Raw genomic sequence first — 14,165 nt, forward strand, 5'->3', positions numbered from 1 at the left:
TAAGCAACTCTATCGTTTTAATATTCAAAGTCAAGTAATCATGATATTTCTGGTTTCTTTCTGTTACAAGTAATGGTCCCCTTTGTCAATTGATTACATATTTTGGAGGCTCTTAAACTTAATCCCTTTTTTGCATTTGTGAGTATGCCTTCCAATTTTTTTTCCTCTAGGTGGGTTCTACACCCAAATCTTTAATTGTACTCTTACTCAGCAGACCCTCAGGATAATCAGCTTAAACACAAACTTGTACTATAGCCCCAATAAAGAGACTGTGGGAATTCCAGACCCTGCAGGACAGTTTGTGTGGCTTGAAGATACACTGAAGAAAGCTCAACAAAACAAAGAGAAGGTAAATCTCTTTAATAATATTGCAAAAAAAATTTTATTCATTCATGGGATGTGGAGATTTTTAACAATGTCAGCATTTATTGCCCATCTCTAATTGCATAAGAAGAGTCAACTACATTCTGTGGGTCTGGTGTCACGTGAGGCCAAACCTGGTCATTTCCTTCTGTGAAGACATCACTGAGCCAGATGTATTTTTACAACAATCAACAGTGCTATGTGGTTGCCGTCAGATTTGATCGATCTTCCAGATTTTGTTGAATTAAGATTTAGCCATCTGTCATGGTGAAATTTGAATGTATGTTGTCAGAACATTGGCCTGGGGTGCCAGATTGCTAGTCCAGTGACATCACCACTATGCCTCCAGTTGAAACTGATTTTATATTCAGAACACTAAAATACCTGCTTTTGTGCAGTAGTTTGGAATATCCTGAGAAGGCAGTGTAAAACCCAAGTTGTTTTGTTAACCATGTTATGTATCTTTACAACATTGGTTTGGTGTGAAAAATAAAGCTTGTATTACATTTTCTAAGGAATCTTTATAGCCGGGGAAACCACATGATTTCTCTTATTTTGTCTATAAGACATGGCCTTCATGGGTAAGCTTCAATTCACTTCTTTCGTATTAGGAATGAGTCACAACACAACATGTTCCACATAATGCAGGAAAGAGGTTTTTCAAAAACATTACATTCCTATATTTTGTTTTGTAAATTTCTACAATTTCTCAAAAGTTTGGGTGTTTTTTTTTGTTCAAATTGTGTTTTTATTTATTATCGAATAAATTATAAACTTGCTCTTTTTGAATAATAGTCATAGAATGATGGGATTTGCAAAATTTTTGGAATGTGCAAACGAATGCAATTCACTGGCATCTTACAGGCTAAAATGGTTACTTCACTTGAAGACTGAAAGAAGTCAAAAACAAAAGTGTTGCAAAGTGAGCCAGCATAACTGTTTCTGAGAAATAGATCTTTAATCATTCCAAGAAATGATAGATTAGAGATCATTGGCACTGTATAAAACTGAAGCTTTTGGAAGTAAACTATTCCATTTGATACCTTCTACAAGAGATATTGACTCCATTCCCTTTAGATGGTTCGCACCTTTTAAGTTGTACTGACCCCAAGTTGAGCATCTAAGCTCATGACTATGCTAAGACTAAGACTTTCTGTTTTCATGACTGTAACATTAACTAATTCGGGAGGATTTATGCAAGATATTTAATGAGGATGTCAGTGGTTAAGCCTGCATTTACTACCTATTTCTAAATGCTCAGTGTCAACGACTTGGCTGTGACCTATTGGCAAGGCCAGGTCAGGATACTAAATTTCCCTCCCCAAAAGACTTTAGGGAGCCAGTTTTTGTTTTAATGGCAGTCTACAGTGGTTACATGGTCACTGCTTGGCCAGCTATTTATTCCAGGCTTTATTATTGAATTTAGATTTCACCGTCTGCTATGAAACCATTTCCTCTCAACTTTTGCCTCGTGCTCTGGATTACTGGTCCGGTGAAGTGACCACTCTGTCACCATTTTCACTCAGTCATAATATTGAGCAAAACCTTGAACAATGTATTTAGCCTTGATCTTCAATCAATGGTGAGACAGAGGTATTTGCCACTAAACATGTGTAAAAGTACAACCCTGCCTTTTCCATAGGCTGCAGTCACCCCTTTTAAAGGCATGAGCTGAGCTCTTGTGGTCAGCTCAATGACAGGCAATTTTCTCTTGACTCATTGCTTGCAATTTTTTTTTCTTAGCATGCTAATAACAATGGCACTTCCTGGCTCCCTGTCCACACGTTTGTTGGATATGCAAGGAAGTGAATTAAGTGGGATTCAGGAGGGAAACCAGAGTTGCTGGGAGTATAGGTAGGCAGAGATAAAGGCACAATGAGTGGGTACACCCAGAAAACTCGGAAGAGATGGAAGTGTTTTCACATGCTTGTTTTGAAGAATGTGTTCCTAGCAGGCTGTACCTGGCAGCACTCCTAAACAAAAAAGAGCATTACAAGTTTTGTGCAATCAATCCAAGTTTCTAACTGACAGGTGCACTCTGACCTACCAGTGTAGGCTCCTCTAGATACCATTTAGGCACACTACAACTTCTGGCTTCTGAGGTGAGAGGGCTTCCTGAAAATTGTAGCACTCAATAGAAGTGTTGGGATGTTACGTTAGCATCAATGTTGTTTTTACTGGAGGCCGCTAAAGCCAAGGCTGAATGTTGCAAGAACTTGTTTATTAATTCTAAGCAATCAAGAAATTAGAGAAAAAAGATGCTAAATAGCCCTGCTGATTTGACATGTGACTTGAAAGGTTTTTTTAATCATACAGAACTTTAATATTGCTGAAAATGGAGACATACTGTTGAAGCTTGTGGTCTTGCATCCATCAGGTCACTTCACAAGAATACAAATTCTAAGGGAAAACAAACACTTGCACTACATGAGTAAAGAGAGCTGTTTGGTTGGCAAGTGGACTGTGCTGGAGAATGCAGGAACCAATGATGATTACCAGTCAAATGTCAGGTTTTTGCAATTCATACTGCACATATTGACTCAAGGCATTGCCCTGGAAATGAACCAGCAAGTAGTTGCATCTATTTTGTTGAGTTGAAACAGTCATAAATATTTTGCAAGCACAAGTTGATTTGGTATAGCCAGACCCTTGCTTGTTGTGAACAGCTGAAGGGATATGCCTTTGATATGATATGTAAGTCTTTGGGACATATGGTCCACAAACCTGGCATCACACCAAAACTGAAATTCATACATCACCTTACATATTTGTTGATGGGCAGACATCTTCACCAACATGTACATGCCCTGCGCTGGTTTCGTCTCATCTCAATAGGTGACAGCCATTTGCTGATTCATTTCTCAGGTCAGTGCCTTGAGCATTTGTAGCCCAACTGCCTGATTTAAAATTGAAACAGATCCTGGCAGTTAACTGTTAGTCATAATTAATTGGCCCATTCTTCATAGCCATAACTCTACCAGTCAAAAGTCAACTTAACCAGAAACTAGTTTCCACTATCTCCTCTGATGCAACATATGTCTTGGTTTTTCCTTTGAATGGGTATTCTTGCAAAATGTCTTGATGAGTGCAAGGTGCAAAGTTTGGTCAAAATGTATATTTTTGCAGGCATGCATATGTACTAATGGAATAATGGACAGCTGTTATGCATGTATCATAAATTTACTTCAAATTTACATTGCAGTTCCTCAACTAAGTCATACAAAAGCAATACAAATACACTAAGCAAAATGGCTGCTTATTTTGGGAAGTGGTAGGATAGAACTGAAGAGCACTAACACTTAAAATATACAACATTTTTATTGCTTTGGGTAGAATTTCACATTATGTATCAAAAGATATGTTAAATGAGGAGTTTTGAATAAAGATGCTGTGTTAAATGAGATTTGATTTCTCATGAATCATTGTATTTTCTGACAGGTTTACCTCATTGCACATGTTCCTCCAGGCTACTTGCCAGACTCAATGAGCATCACTGCAATGAGGGAGAAAGATAATGAAAGGCTGGTGCAAATTTTTCGCAAATACAGCAAGATTATTATTGGGCAGTTTTTTGGTCATACACACAGGGATAGCATAATGGTCCTTCTGGATAATCAAGGTAACATAATCTCTCTTGTTTCTCCTTCAGGTTGCTATTATTTTCTCTGTCTCCTTCCCTAAGGAAAGGGATAGTAATTCTCAGAGTTCTACCAATTTTTCCTTTTTTTAAATTAACTCTGGCTATTCTTCTTCTGTAAGCCCAGGAAATAGTTTATGGATGCCACATAATCTTTCTGCAAAGTAACTAAAGATGGTGATTTACCTGAATGTTTTGCTGTGACTCCTTTAACTGAGCCACAGAATTAACATCAACTTTCTGGGCTCCCTGTTCCATCAGAGAGAGAGAGAGAGAGAGAGAGAGAAAGCTGGAGCTGTCAAAGAAAGGTTTCATAATTATAGCAGTCAGAAAAGCTGAATTGTCCATGGAATTTTAAGTCTCAGCAACCACAGCAATGAAGCAGAGACCTGGAAAGACAGATTACAGCCTATGTTTCTCACTCCTACATGGAGATCCAGCTGTGAGGACTTGTGTAACATGAATTCTGTCAAAATAAAGGAGGAAGTAGAGATTCTGGAAACACCACATAACGAGGATCCAGAATCTCCGGAGGGTGGGCAAGTTGAGTGGCATAACACATTCTGCTGTTGGACCTGAAGTTCTGACTTCTCAACATTCTTACAGGTCTCCTTGGAATAACACAGCTGCTGTTATTCCTCTCTCTCCTACTGCTGTTTGAATCCCCATCTGAACAGCCAATTTTTACATTCACCGGCATTCTATTGCCATCTCACACCAATATGTCATCATCTACAATTGTTGCACTTCCTCCCGTCCATGGAAGCTATTTTTAAAATGCCGAGCACTCCGCTTTCTCTCCTTGCAGTACAAGGTAGAGCACAATCTAGGAAAGTCAGAGACTATGTGGGCATGTCATGGGGTGGTGGGGTTTGACCCTACATTAACAGGCACCTTGAAGCCACTGTAAATACCTACCCTTTCGGAAGTAATCTTGTTCTAGGAAGTAGCAGACACAAACATTGAGCTGTCGCGAAAAGCCAAACCTCCTGAGGCTTTGTTGTACAAACCAACTGCGAGAGTTCACACCCAACTGCTAGGACATCCTCACCTCCTTGGACCTGATATGTGTGTCCATTCCCTCTCCACTGTTGCCCTGGTAGTTGAGGATGAATTTAGAAGAAAGTGTAGATGAAACCACAGGGACACTTGATTTCAGACATTGAGACTCCAGCTGAGAAACTGACACAACATAAATTAGAAGTTAGCTTAGAGGTGGGGTATGTAGGTATTGACTCTAGTGTGCTGCCATCATTGTTATGGAAACGAGTGTTGACAGTGCTCTGCAGTATGTTACATTATTTCACAGTGTGGTTTTCCGATGGATTAGGAGAGATGTGTGCCTTTATCATCTGTAGTTCGGACATCAATAGAGATTGTGAAGCAAAGAAGAAATGGCTTATGAGAAGGATGCTTCCCCAGTCTCACTCTCCTCCCACTGTCTCTGGTGATAAAAGCTCAGCATTTATCATTCCATTCGTGACCACAATGGCCACCTCAGTGGATGCTGGGATATGTTCACATACCTGTACTTGGCATCCAGGGCTGTCTTGACATCTTGATGTGCAAGAGAGGGAAGTGTGAAGGAGTGTCAGGTAAATTTCTTGGGTCAAAGGCATGAGAAATGGGCTGGCAAAGGCACTTACTGCCTATCAGTGGCATTCAGTAGCTTACCAGGGCTATCCAAGTTAGCCCCCGTATTGAATAAGAGCTCTAAAAGCATATTAATTACAGAATAAATACCTTTTACAAATACAAAAGTTTTCAGTTATTCAACCATTTTATTTATTTAGCTGTTTGTTCTTCAACAGACAATCCTATCAACTCTCTATTTGTTGCGCCAGCTGTAACTCCTCAAAGAAGAGCTTTGAATGGTGTAACCAATAACCCAGGATTACGCTTGTACAAGTATGATACAAATGATTACACCTTATTGGTAGGTATCTGTTGGATGCAAGAACTTGGACAACAGTGCTTGGTCATAAAATTGGGAAAATTTTCCCAAAATGCACTTGAAATTGAAGTTGTTGAGTTATGCTTCAAGTTTGTATCAAAATGAAGATGCATAAATATAAATGTAGAATCTTCCATAAACAGAACCGATTGCTAACTGTAATAGAACATAATTTTTATCTTTCTTTCATTAAGTAACATTATTTGATGTAGTTAAGAGTGGTGACTTGGAGAAATTTTGTTAAAACAATTAAGATGGGGTTTTACAGCGAAGTTTAGCATTTTCACTCCGTCTGAAGTTCACTTGCATAGTCGGCGTTAAACATCATTGCAAAAGACAGAGTGACCTGAACTGGTTCTAGGTTAAATTATTTACTAAACAGAATGGTTTCCTGCAGGAAACCAATGTAAACCATAATTCATGGCAATATATGCTGTTTGCAAGTGAGGAGGTAAAAGTGATGAAGCAAAAAGAATAGCTTCAGTGTTTTAGGGACACTTTGGTAAATGATTGCTTCCGATTGTACCACAAATATCTTTTTCAATCTCTTAGAAAGTTAGCTGTCCACATTAATTCATTAATTTTACAGGCTAAGACTAACCAGTCCTGTCCTGTAAATATTGGAGTACTAAAATGTTAGGGGTTTCAACAGCATACAGAACTCCAAAAGGAGGGACTCTGACACAGTGGCTTCTCCCCTTCTAAGGCAGATTCAAATTTACTCAAATTCAGTATCAAGGCCATGATAGCCAAGGAAGATGTTTTCATAATGTGACCAAACAGATTGAGTATAAATGGGTAAAACCAACCAATATATGCCACTCTCACTCACTGACTCACGCAGACACTCCCGTAGACTCTCACATGTGAGGAAGGGTCACTGGACCTGAAACATTAACTCTTTGTTTCTTCCTTTACAGATGCTGCCAGAGCTGCTGAGTTTTTCCAGTAGCTTTGTTTTTGTTCCTGATTTGCAGCTTCCACAGATCTTTTTGCTTTTACATAACATATGCCAATGTTAGGTGGTAAGACTGAGAGAGATTCTTGGTCAGCTATATGATGGAAAGAATATTCAGCCTCTATCAGTAATACTTATAGCTACAAACGATTGCATGAAAAAGTGTAACTATCACAGCGATATTAACTCCTCAGCGGCTGTAGATCCAGATTGCTGCCAACAGCATGGTGTTCAAACCTCTTCCAACTGGAGCAGTTTCAGAATCTCTTCGAACCATTATGGAGATTGTGGCATTGAAGGTCAGAGAAAGCCAGAAGAACTTCAGAGTTCCCATCCAAAGTGTTTGTATTTGGATATGTCTCGTAAAACCGGTTTGTGATAAAGAAATTTTATTGTTAATCCCTTGTTACAAAACATCCATCTTTTAATTATTTTGGTTCCATTGTAGCTTGAATGCCTGTTTTCATTTAATTTCATCATGCATGGTAACCATTAAAATAATTTTAGGATTACCCAAGCACTTATAAGCAACAACAAATAACAGGCAACATTTTGCCCATCAATCTTGAATATGGCACTGTTGGGTGCTGTTGCTTTGGTACAGTTCTCAAGTTTGTTGTCAATTTTGGTCCCAAGTATATTCAGCAGATCACAGAATAGTTTCACTTATCTCTGTCCATGACAAGAACATTGTTGTGTGATCTGCAAGGGGAGAAGTCTCCCTATACTCGAGTTATTTTGCTGGAGTAACTTGTTCCGGTTTTATTATATCTGATAATTTGAAGTGTCAGTCTTTAGGTTAACAAAAATAGTTGAGGCCAGGTCAGTAGCCATTAATGAAAGAGCATTTTAAAATCCAACTGGCTACCTTAAAACATGGATAATTTCAGGAGGAACATGACTGAAATCTATTGTGTACTTAGTACTCTGCTTGTTCATGTCCACTTTGTGCATATTAGGTGCACACCCATTGACTCTGTGGACTGCCATCTCACGTCCCAAGAACCTTCAGGACCTATTAGTCAGAATATGTGATACCTCTTAAGTGTTTCAGTCTGTTCGGCGTTTATCTTTTCTTTCCTCCCTTTTACTTCTGGCTCTACAGCAGATCTAAAATATGCAAGCACTCGGCTCTAGTCTTTTCCAGTCATTCCTCAAGTCTGTTTCAAACAGTCATAACTAAGCATCTTAAATCTCTGCGCAGTCATGTATTCTCCTGGAAGCCGCAAAAACAATATGTGTCAATTAATAAAATCCAAGAATTTCTCTTTCAAGCTCCGTTTTCCAGAGATTCAAAGGACAGCCAGGGAGTTCAATTCAATTCAGTGGTGTTTATCATGTGTTTAACTTACATTTTGTGTGTAGTGATAAACACTGCAGCAGGAAACCCGTTTGAACATGTGACGGTTTCATACTTGCTACATAAGCTGGTGACATTCTGAATTGTCAGTGTTTCTCTATTAAATGAAAAGCTTCTTGACACCTAATGTACTCCTGGTTTTGCAAAGTTAATATGCTGAGGCCCTTATTTTCTTTACTTCAAATAGTCTATCCACCTCGACAAGAATCTAATGGATACAAACTTCTCAGATAAAAGTGTTTTTAAAAAGACGTACCAGTTAATAGAACGGAGAAAATACTATTATTTTTCATTTTCTTTTGCAGGATTTATGGCAGTATTACTTGAATCTTACTGAAGCCAATGAGGAGAAAATGCCTGACTGGAAGTTGGAATACATCATGACAGTAGCCTATGGCATAAAAGATATACAACCACAGTGTTTGTACAATTTAACTAATATGTTCATAGGTCCATACAGTGAGAAGTTCCAAATGTATTATAATCATTATATTGTCAGTTACAATACCAGCATAGAATGTGTTGGCTTTTGTAAAGTGAAACAGATATGTGCTATAAAACATATGGATCATGCTTCATACACAAACTGCATTTTAAGAGGGCTGAAGTAAGGCCCTGTCAAAGAAAATATATTGAATCCTGCAATCTTCATTCTTTCTCTTCCTCAATTTGCATTAAAAGCTCTTAACTTCCTTTATTTCCTAGTAGGATACTTCATTTAAATTAATATTCCTTACTTTTATTCCTTTTTCTTGTATGCTGGTGATTCTGTTTTGCTTTTATTTCTCCATCATCCTATTTTTCTTATTCCTATTTCATTGCAAAACATTTTTTCCTGTTAGCATCACAAGTTATGCTTTCAGAGCTGCAGTGGGTATATCTCTATTCTTAGAATCAAAGGTCATAATGTCATACAGTATGGAAACAGATCATTTTTGACCGACCATATTAGTGCCATATCTAAGAGCTATCCAATTGATCCTAACCTTTGATTTTCCCTACAGTTCTGCAAGTTTTTCCACTTCAAATGTTTATTCAAATTTGTTTATTCCCATTGATTTGCTTCCACCACCCTCTAAGCAGTGCATTACACATAGGCAAAACTTTGTAGCAAAATTATGCTTTTTCATATTACCAATTATCTCAAATCGTCATCCTTTTGTTACTAATCCTTCTTTACTTTATTAAAAACCTTTCACCTCTTTAGAATGCCTCTGTTAAATCCCTCTCCTATCTGCTCTGCTGAAAGGAGATAACCCATTTTTTTGTCACTGCACATCACTGAAGCTGATCATGACTGGTACAATTCTGGTGAATTGCCTTTATATTCTCTCTCAAAAACTTTGATATTCATCTGAAAGTATAATGCTAAGAATTTGGAATGGGCTTGTTGGTTGATGAGTCCTGATTTTCCGCCTTGAGACAGGAAAAAACTCAAACAAGGAATTAAGAAGGAGAAAAGAGGCCATGAAATGTCATTTGGAAAACAGGATTAAGAATTCCAAGATGTTTTATACAAGTATAAGGAGAAAGAAGATAGTTAGGCTATAGGTAGGTCCACTCAAAGACAAAGAAAGGAATTTATGCGTGAAGCTGGAAGACATGGGTAAGGACCTTAACAAATACTTTGCATCTATATTCACAAAGGAGAAGGACATGGTAGATGGTGAGTCTGTTGGTATTCTGGGGCTTGTCAATATAAAAAGGTGATGGTGGGTGTTTTAAAAAGCATTAAGGTATACAAGTCAATAGGACCTGATGGAATGCATCCCAGAATGCTGAGGGACGCAAGTGAGAAAATTGTTGGAGCCTAGTATGAAATCTTTGTATCATCTTTAGTTACAGGAGAGATACTAGAGAACCGGAGAATAGCTAATGTTGTTCCTTTACCTAAGAAGGGCAACAGTGATATTCCAAGAAATTACAGGCTGATGAACCTTACATCTGTCATAGGGAAATTATTGGAGAAGATTCTTAGGATTTACTCACATTTGGGGAAAGAAAATGAACTCATTAGCTATAAGCGGCATGGCATTTTGTGGGAAAAGTCATGTTTCACAAACATGATTGAGTTTTTTGAGGAAGTGACAAAAATGAGGGTAGGAGGCATACACTGTGTCTATGGACTTCAGCCAGGCCTTTGACAAAGCCCGTCATTGCAAGCTAAAACAAAATGTGAAGCCACACGGAAACTGCGGTTTGCTTGTTAGTCATAGAAGACAAAGCATAACAGTGCTTTTATGACTGGAGACAGGTGACCAGTGGTGAGATCAGTGCTGAGAAACCTGTTGTGCGTAAAATATATAAATGATTTAGAGGAGAACTTTGGTGGCCTCCTTGGTAAGTTTGCAGATGACACAAAGATTGGGGGAGCTGCTGATAGTGAGAAGGATTGCCAAAGCATAGAGCGAGATATAGATAGGCTGGAGAGTTGGGCAGAGAAAAAGAGGACAGAGTTTAATCCAGACAATTATGAGGGGATGTATTTTGGAAGATTTAATTGCAGAATGAAATATACAGCAAATGGCAGAAGTCTTAGTACCATCAACATAGAGGGATCCAGACGTGCAGGTCCCCACTTCCCTGAGAGTGACAACACAAGTGGATAAAGATGGTCAAGAAGGCATATGGTATGCTTGCCTTCATTGGTCATGGCATATAATGTGAAAATTGGCAAGTCATGTTGCAATTGTATAGAACTTTAGTTAGGCCACATTTGGAATATTCTGGTTGCCACACTACCTGAAGGATGTGGAGGCTTTGGAGAGGGTACAGAAACAGTTTGCCAGGATATTGCCTGGTTTGGAGGGTATTATCCATGAGAAGAGATTGGAAAAACTTGGTTTATTTTCACTTGAACAGCAAAAGATGAGGGATGAACTGATAGAAGTTTACAAAAATGAAAGGCAGCATTAGAATGGATAGTCAAGGTATCCCAGGGTTTTTCCCAGGGTAGAAATGTCAATTACTAGGGGACATAGGTTCAGGATAAGAGGGGCTAAGTTTAAAGGAGATGTGAGAGGCAAGTCTTTTTTGCATAGAGTGGCAAGTGACAGAAAGAGGAGGTGGTGGAGGGAGATAAGATAACAACAACTAAGAGGCATTTTGACAGATAAATGAATAGACAGGGAATAGGGTGATAGGGACAATGTAGAGACAAAAGTGTTTTAGTTTAGAAAGGCATCAGTCTGGGCGCAGGGGTAGGGTGGAGGTGGGGGCCATATTGACTGTTCCTGTGCTGTATTGTTTGTCATTACTCTAGCTTGTACCTCACTACTGCTTTAGAGAGTTTAGTATAACTTGCTTGTTTTTATACCTTATAATACCTTATGTTTGTCATGATTGGCTTTGAAGGCATCTAATGAGACAACACAAAGAGCTCCCTTTGCTGGGCTGTCATGAACAGCAAGTTTCTTAGATTATTTTTCTTCCTACTGTTCAGGATACAGATCAGCATTATTGATCTGTGGAAGAGGACAGCTAATTATATTATTCAGTCCTTAAACTCCTGTGAAGAAGTATGCTTGATATTTCTTAAGCCTTCTGAAATGCTTCATGGGATAATCTAGTATTTGATATCTATTTGTTCTCCCAGGGCTTATCGCCTATTACTGAATGCTTCAAAGTTAGTGGGTGGAAAGTCATGCGGATGGACACAGATATTTGTTCAGTTGAGCCTTTGCCTGAATGCATTGCCTCAGAATAGAAATTATTGCAGCTGTATATTGTTTGAGATAGAACATAGTTTACATTCAGTTTAGACATGGCTGAGGAAATAGCAGAGGCCTTGGTTGTGATCTTTCAAAAGTCACTGGAGTCAGGGCAAGTCCCAGATGATTAGAAAGTTGCTGTTGTAACCCCCTTGTTTAAGAAAGGATCAATGCAAAAGATGGAAAATTATAGGCCGATTAGCCTGACCTCGGTTGTTGGTAAAATTCTAGAATCCGTTGTCAAGGATGAGATTTCTAAATTCCTGGAAGTGCAGGGTCAGATTAGAACAAGTCAGCATGGATTTAGTAAGGGGAGGTCGGGCCTGACAAACCCGTTAGAATTCTTTGAAGAGGTAACAAGTATGTTAGACCAGGGAAGCCCAGTAGATGTTATCTATCTAGACTTCCAAAAGGCCTTTGATACGGTGCCTCACGGGAGGTTGCTGAGCAAGCCCATGGTTTTCGAGGCGAGCTACTGGCTTGGATTGAGGATTGGCTGTCTGATAGAAGGCAGAGAGTTAGGATAAAAGGCTCTTTTTCGGAATGGCAACCGGTGATGAGTGGTGTCCCGCAGGGTTCAGTGTTGGGGCCGCAGCTGTTCACTTTATATATTAATGATGTGGATGAAGGGACTGGGGGCATTCTGGTGAAGTTTGCCAATGATACAAAGGTAGGTGGATAGGCAGGTAGTACTGAGGAGGTGGGGAAGCTGCAGAAAGATTTAGACAGTTTAGGAGAGTGGTCCAGGAAATGGCTGATGAAATTCAATGTGAGTAAATGTGAGGTTTTGCACTTTGGAACAAAGAATACAGGCATGGACTATTTTCTAAATGGTGAGAAAATTCGCAAAGCAGAAGTACAAAGGGATCTGGGAACGTTGGTCCAGGATTCTCTAAAGGTTAACTTGCAGGTAGAGTCCGTGATTAAGAAAGCAAATGTAATATTGTCGTTTATCTCGAGGGTTGGAATATAAAAGCAGCGATGTGCTTCTGAGGCTTTATAAAAAGCTCCAGTTAGGCCCCATTTAGAATAGTGTCCAATTTTGGGTCCCACACCTCAGGAAGGACATACTAGCCCTGCAGCGTGTCCAGCAGAGATTCACACGGATGATTCCTGGAATGGTAGGTTTAACGTACGATGAGTGGCTGAGGATCCTGGGATTGTACTCATTAGAGTTTAGAAGGTTGAGGGGAGATCTAATAGAAACTTACAAGATAATGTATGGCTTAGAAAGGGTGGATGCTGGGAGGTTGTTTCCGTTAGGCGGGGAGACTAGGACCCGTGGGCACAGCCTTAGAATTAGAGGGGGTAAATTTATAACGAAAATGAGATGACATTTCTTCAGCCAGAGAGTGGTGGGCTTGTGGAATTCATTGCTACGGATTGCAGTGGAGGCCGGGACATTAGATGCCTTCAAGGCAGAGATCGACAAATTCTTGATGTCACAAGGAATCAAAGGCTACGGGGAGAGTGCAGGGAGTGGAGTTGAAATGCCCATCAGGCATGATTTAAATGGTGGAGTGGACTTGATGGGCCGAATGGCCTTACTTCCACTCCTATGTCTTATGGTCTTACATCTGTGTGTAATGTTCTGCTAGTATTCTTCTCTTCTTTGTAATATCCCTGAGAACATTGCCTGCTCCAAAGCTGACACCCACTGTGTCTCCAACTAGGAACATGGGTCCCTGTTCCACCACTGCATCCTGTGCGCTTTGTTTTAATTTTCTGTGCCACACTCGGTGACAATTCATCATTCATACTTCAGATTTACCTGAAGTATCCTTTCAGATTACTGAGTGAGCAGGACAATACCAAATGATGGAGTATTTTTCTCTGATGTTTGCTCTTGCAGATGTAATGGCTTAATCCTTTGCCATTTAGCAGTTTTTCGCATCTTGTTTGATTTGTAGCATTTAAATTAAAGAATCATATTTAAATCATGGCACCAAGTTCTTTTCTGCTCCATTTGCTGTCACAACATTATAATAGTTACAGATGAAGTTGGTTTAAATCACCACACATTCATTTGCTGTGGACCGACACATTTTTCTGAACGGGGCACCAACATCTCCATTCATCATCGTTTCAGAGGACTGGCCTGACCCCTGTGATGGAGAAGAACACAGGTGTCAGTAATATACAAAAAGAGAACAATGCTCTCACATGACCTATTTTTAATTTTA

The 14,165-nt window shown here is 39.3% G+C and overlaps 1 protein-coding gene across 4 annotated transcripts in view; it reads left to right on the forward strand.

The window, feature by feature from the left end:
- smpdl3a (sphingomyelin phosphodiesterase acid like 3A) overlaps positions 1-13,919 on the forward strand; it is a 52,106-nt gene extending 38,187 nt beyond the window's left edge. For all 4 annotated transcript variants that reach the window (XM_048531165.2, XM_048531162.2, XM_048531163.2 and 1 more), the window contains 4 exons: positions 171-349; positions 3,802-3,982; positions 5,812-5,936; positions 8,578-13,919. In XM_048531165.2, the coding sequence (XP_048387122.1) occupies positions 171-349; positions 3,802-3,982; positions 5,812-5,936; positions 8,578-8,883 (791 nt within the window). In that variant the 3' untranslated portion in view covers positions 8,884-13,919. The remainder of the gene's footprint in view (positions 1-170; positions 350-3,801; positions 3,983-5,811; positions 5,937-8,577) is intronic.
- Positions 13,920-14,165: the final 246 nt, after the last annotated feature.

The sequence above is a fragment of the Stegostoma tigrinum genome, chromosome 4 (assembly GCF_030684315.1).
Source record: "Stegostoma tigrinum isolate sSteTig4 chromosome 4, sSteTig4.hap1, whole genome shotgun sequence".
Lineage (NCBI taxonomy): Eukaryota > Metazoa > Chordata > Chondrichthyes > Orectolobiformes > Stegostomatidae > Stegostoma > Stegostoma tigrinum.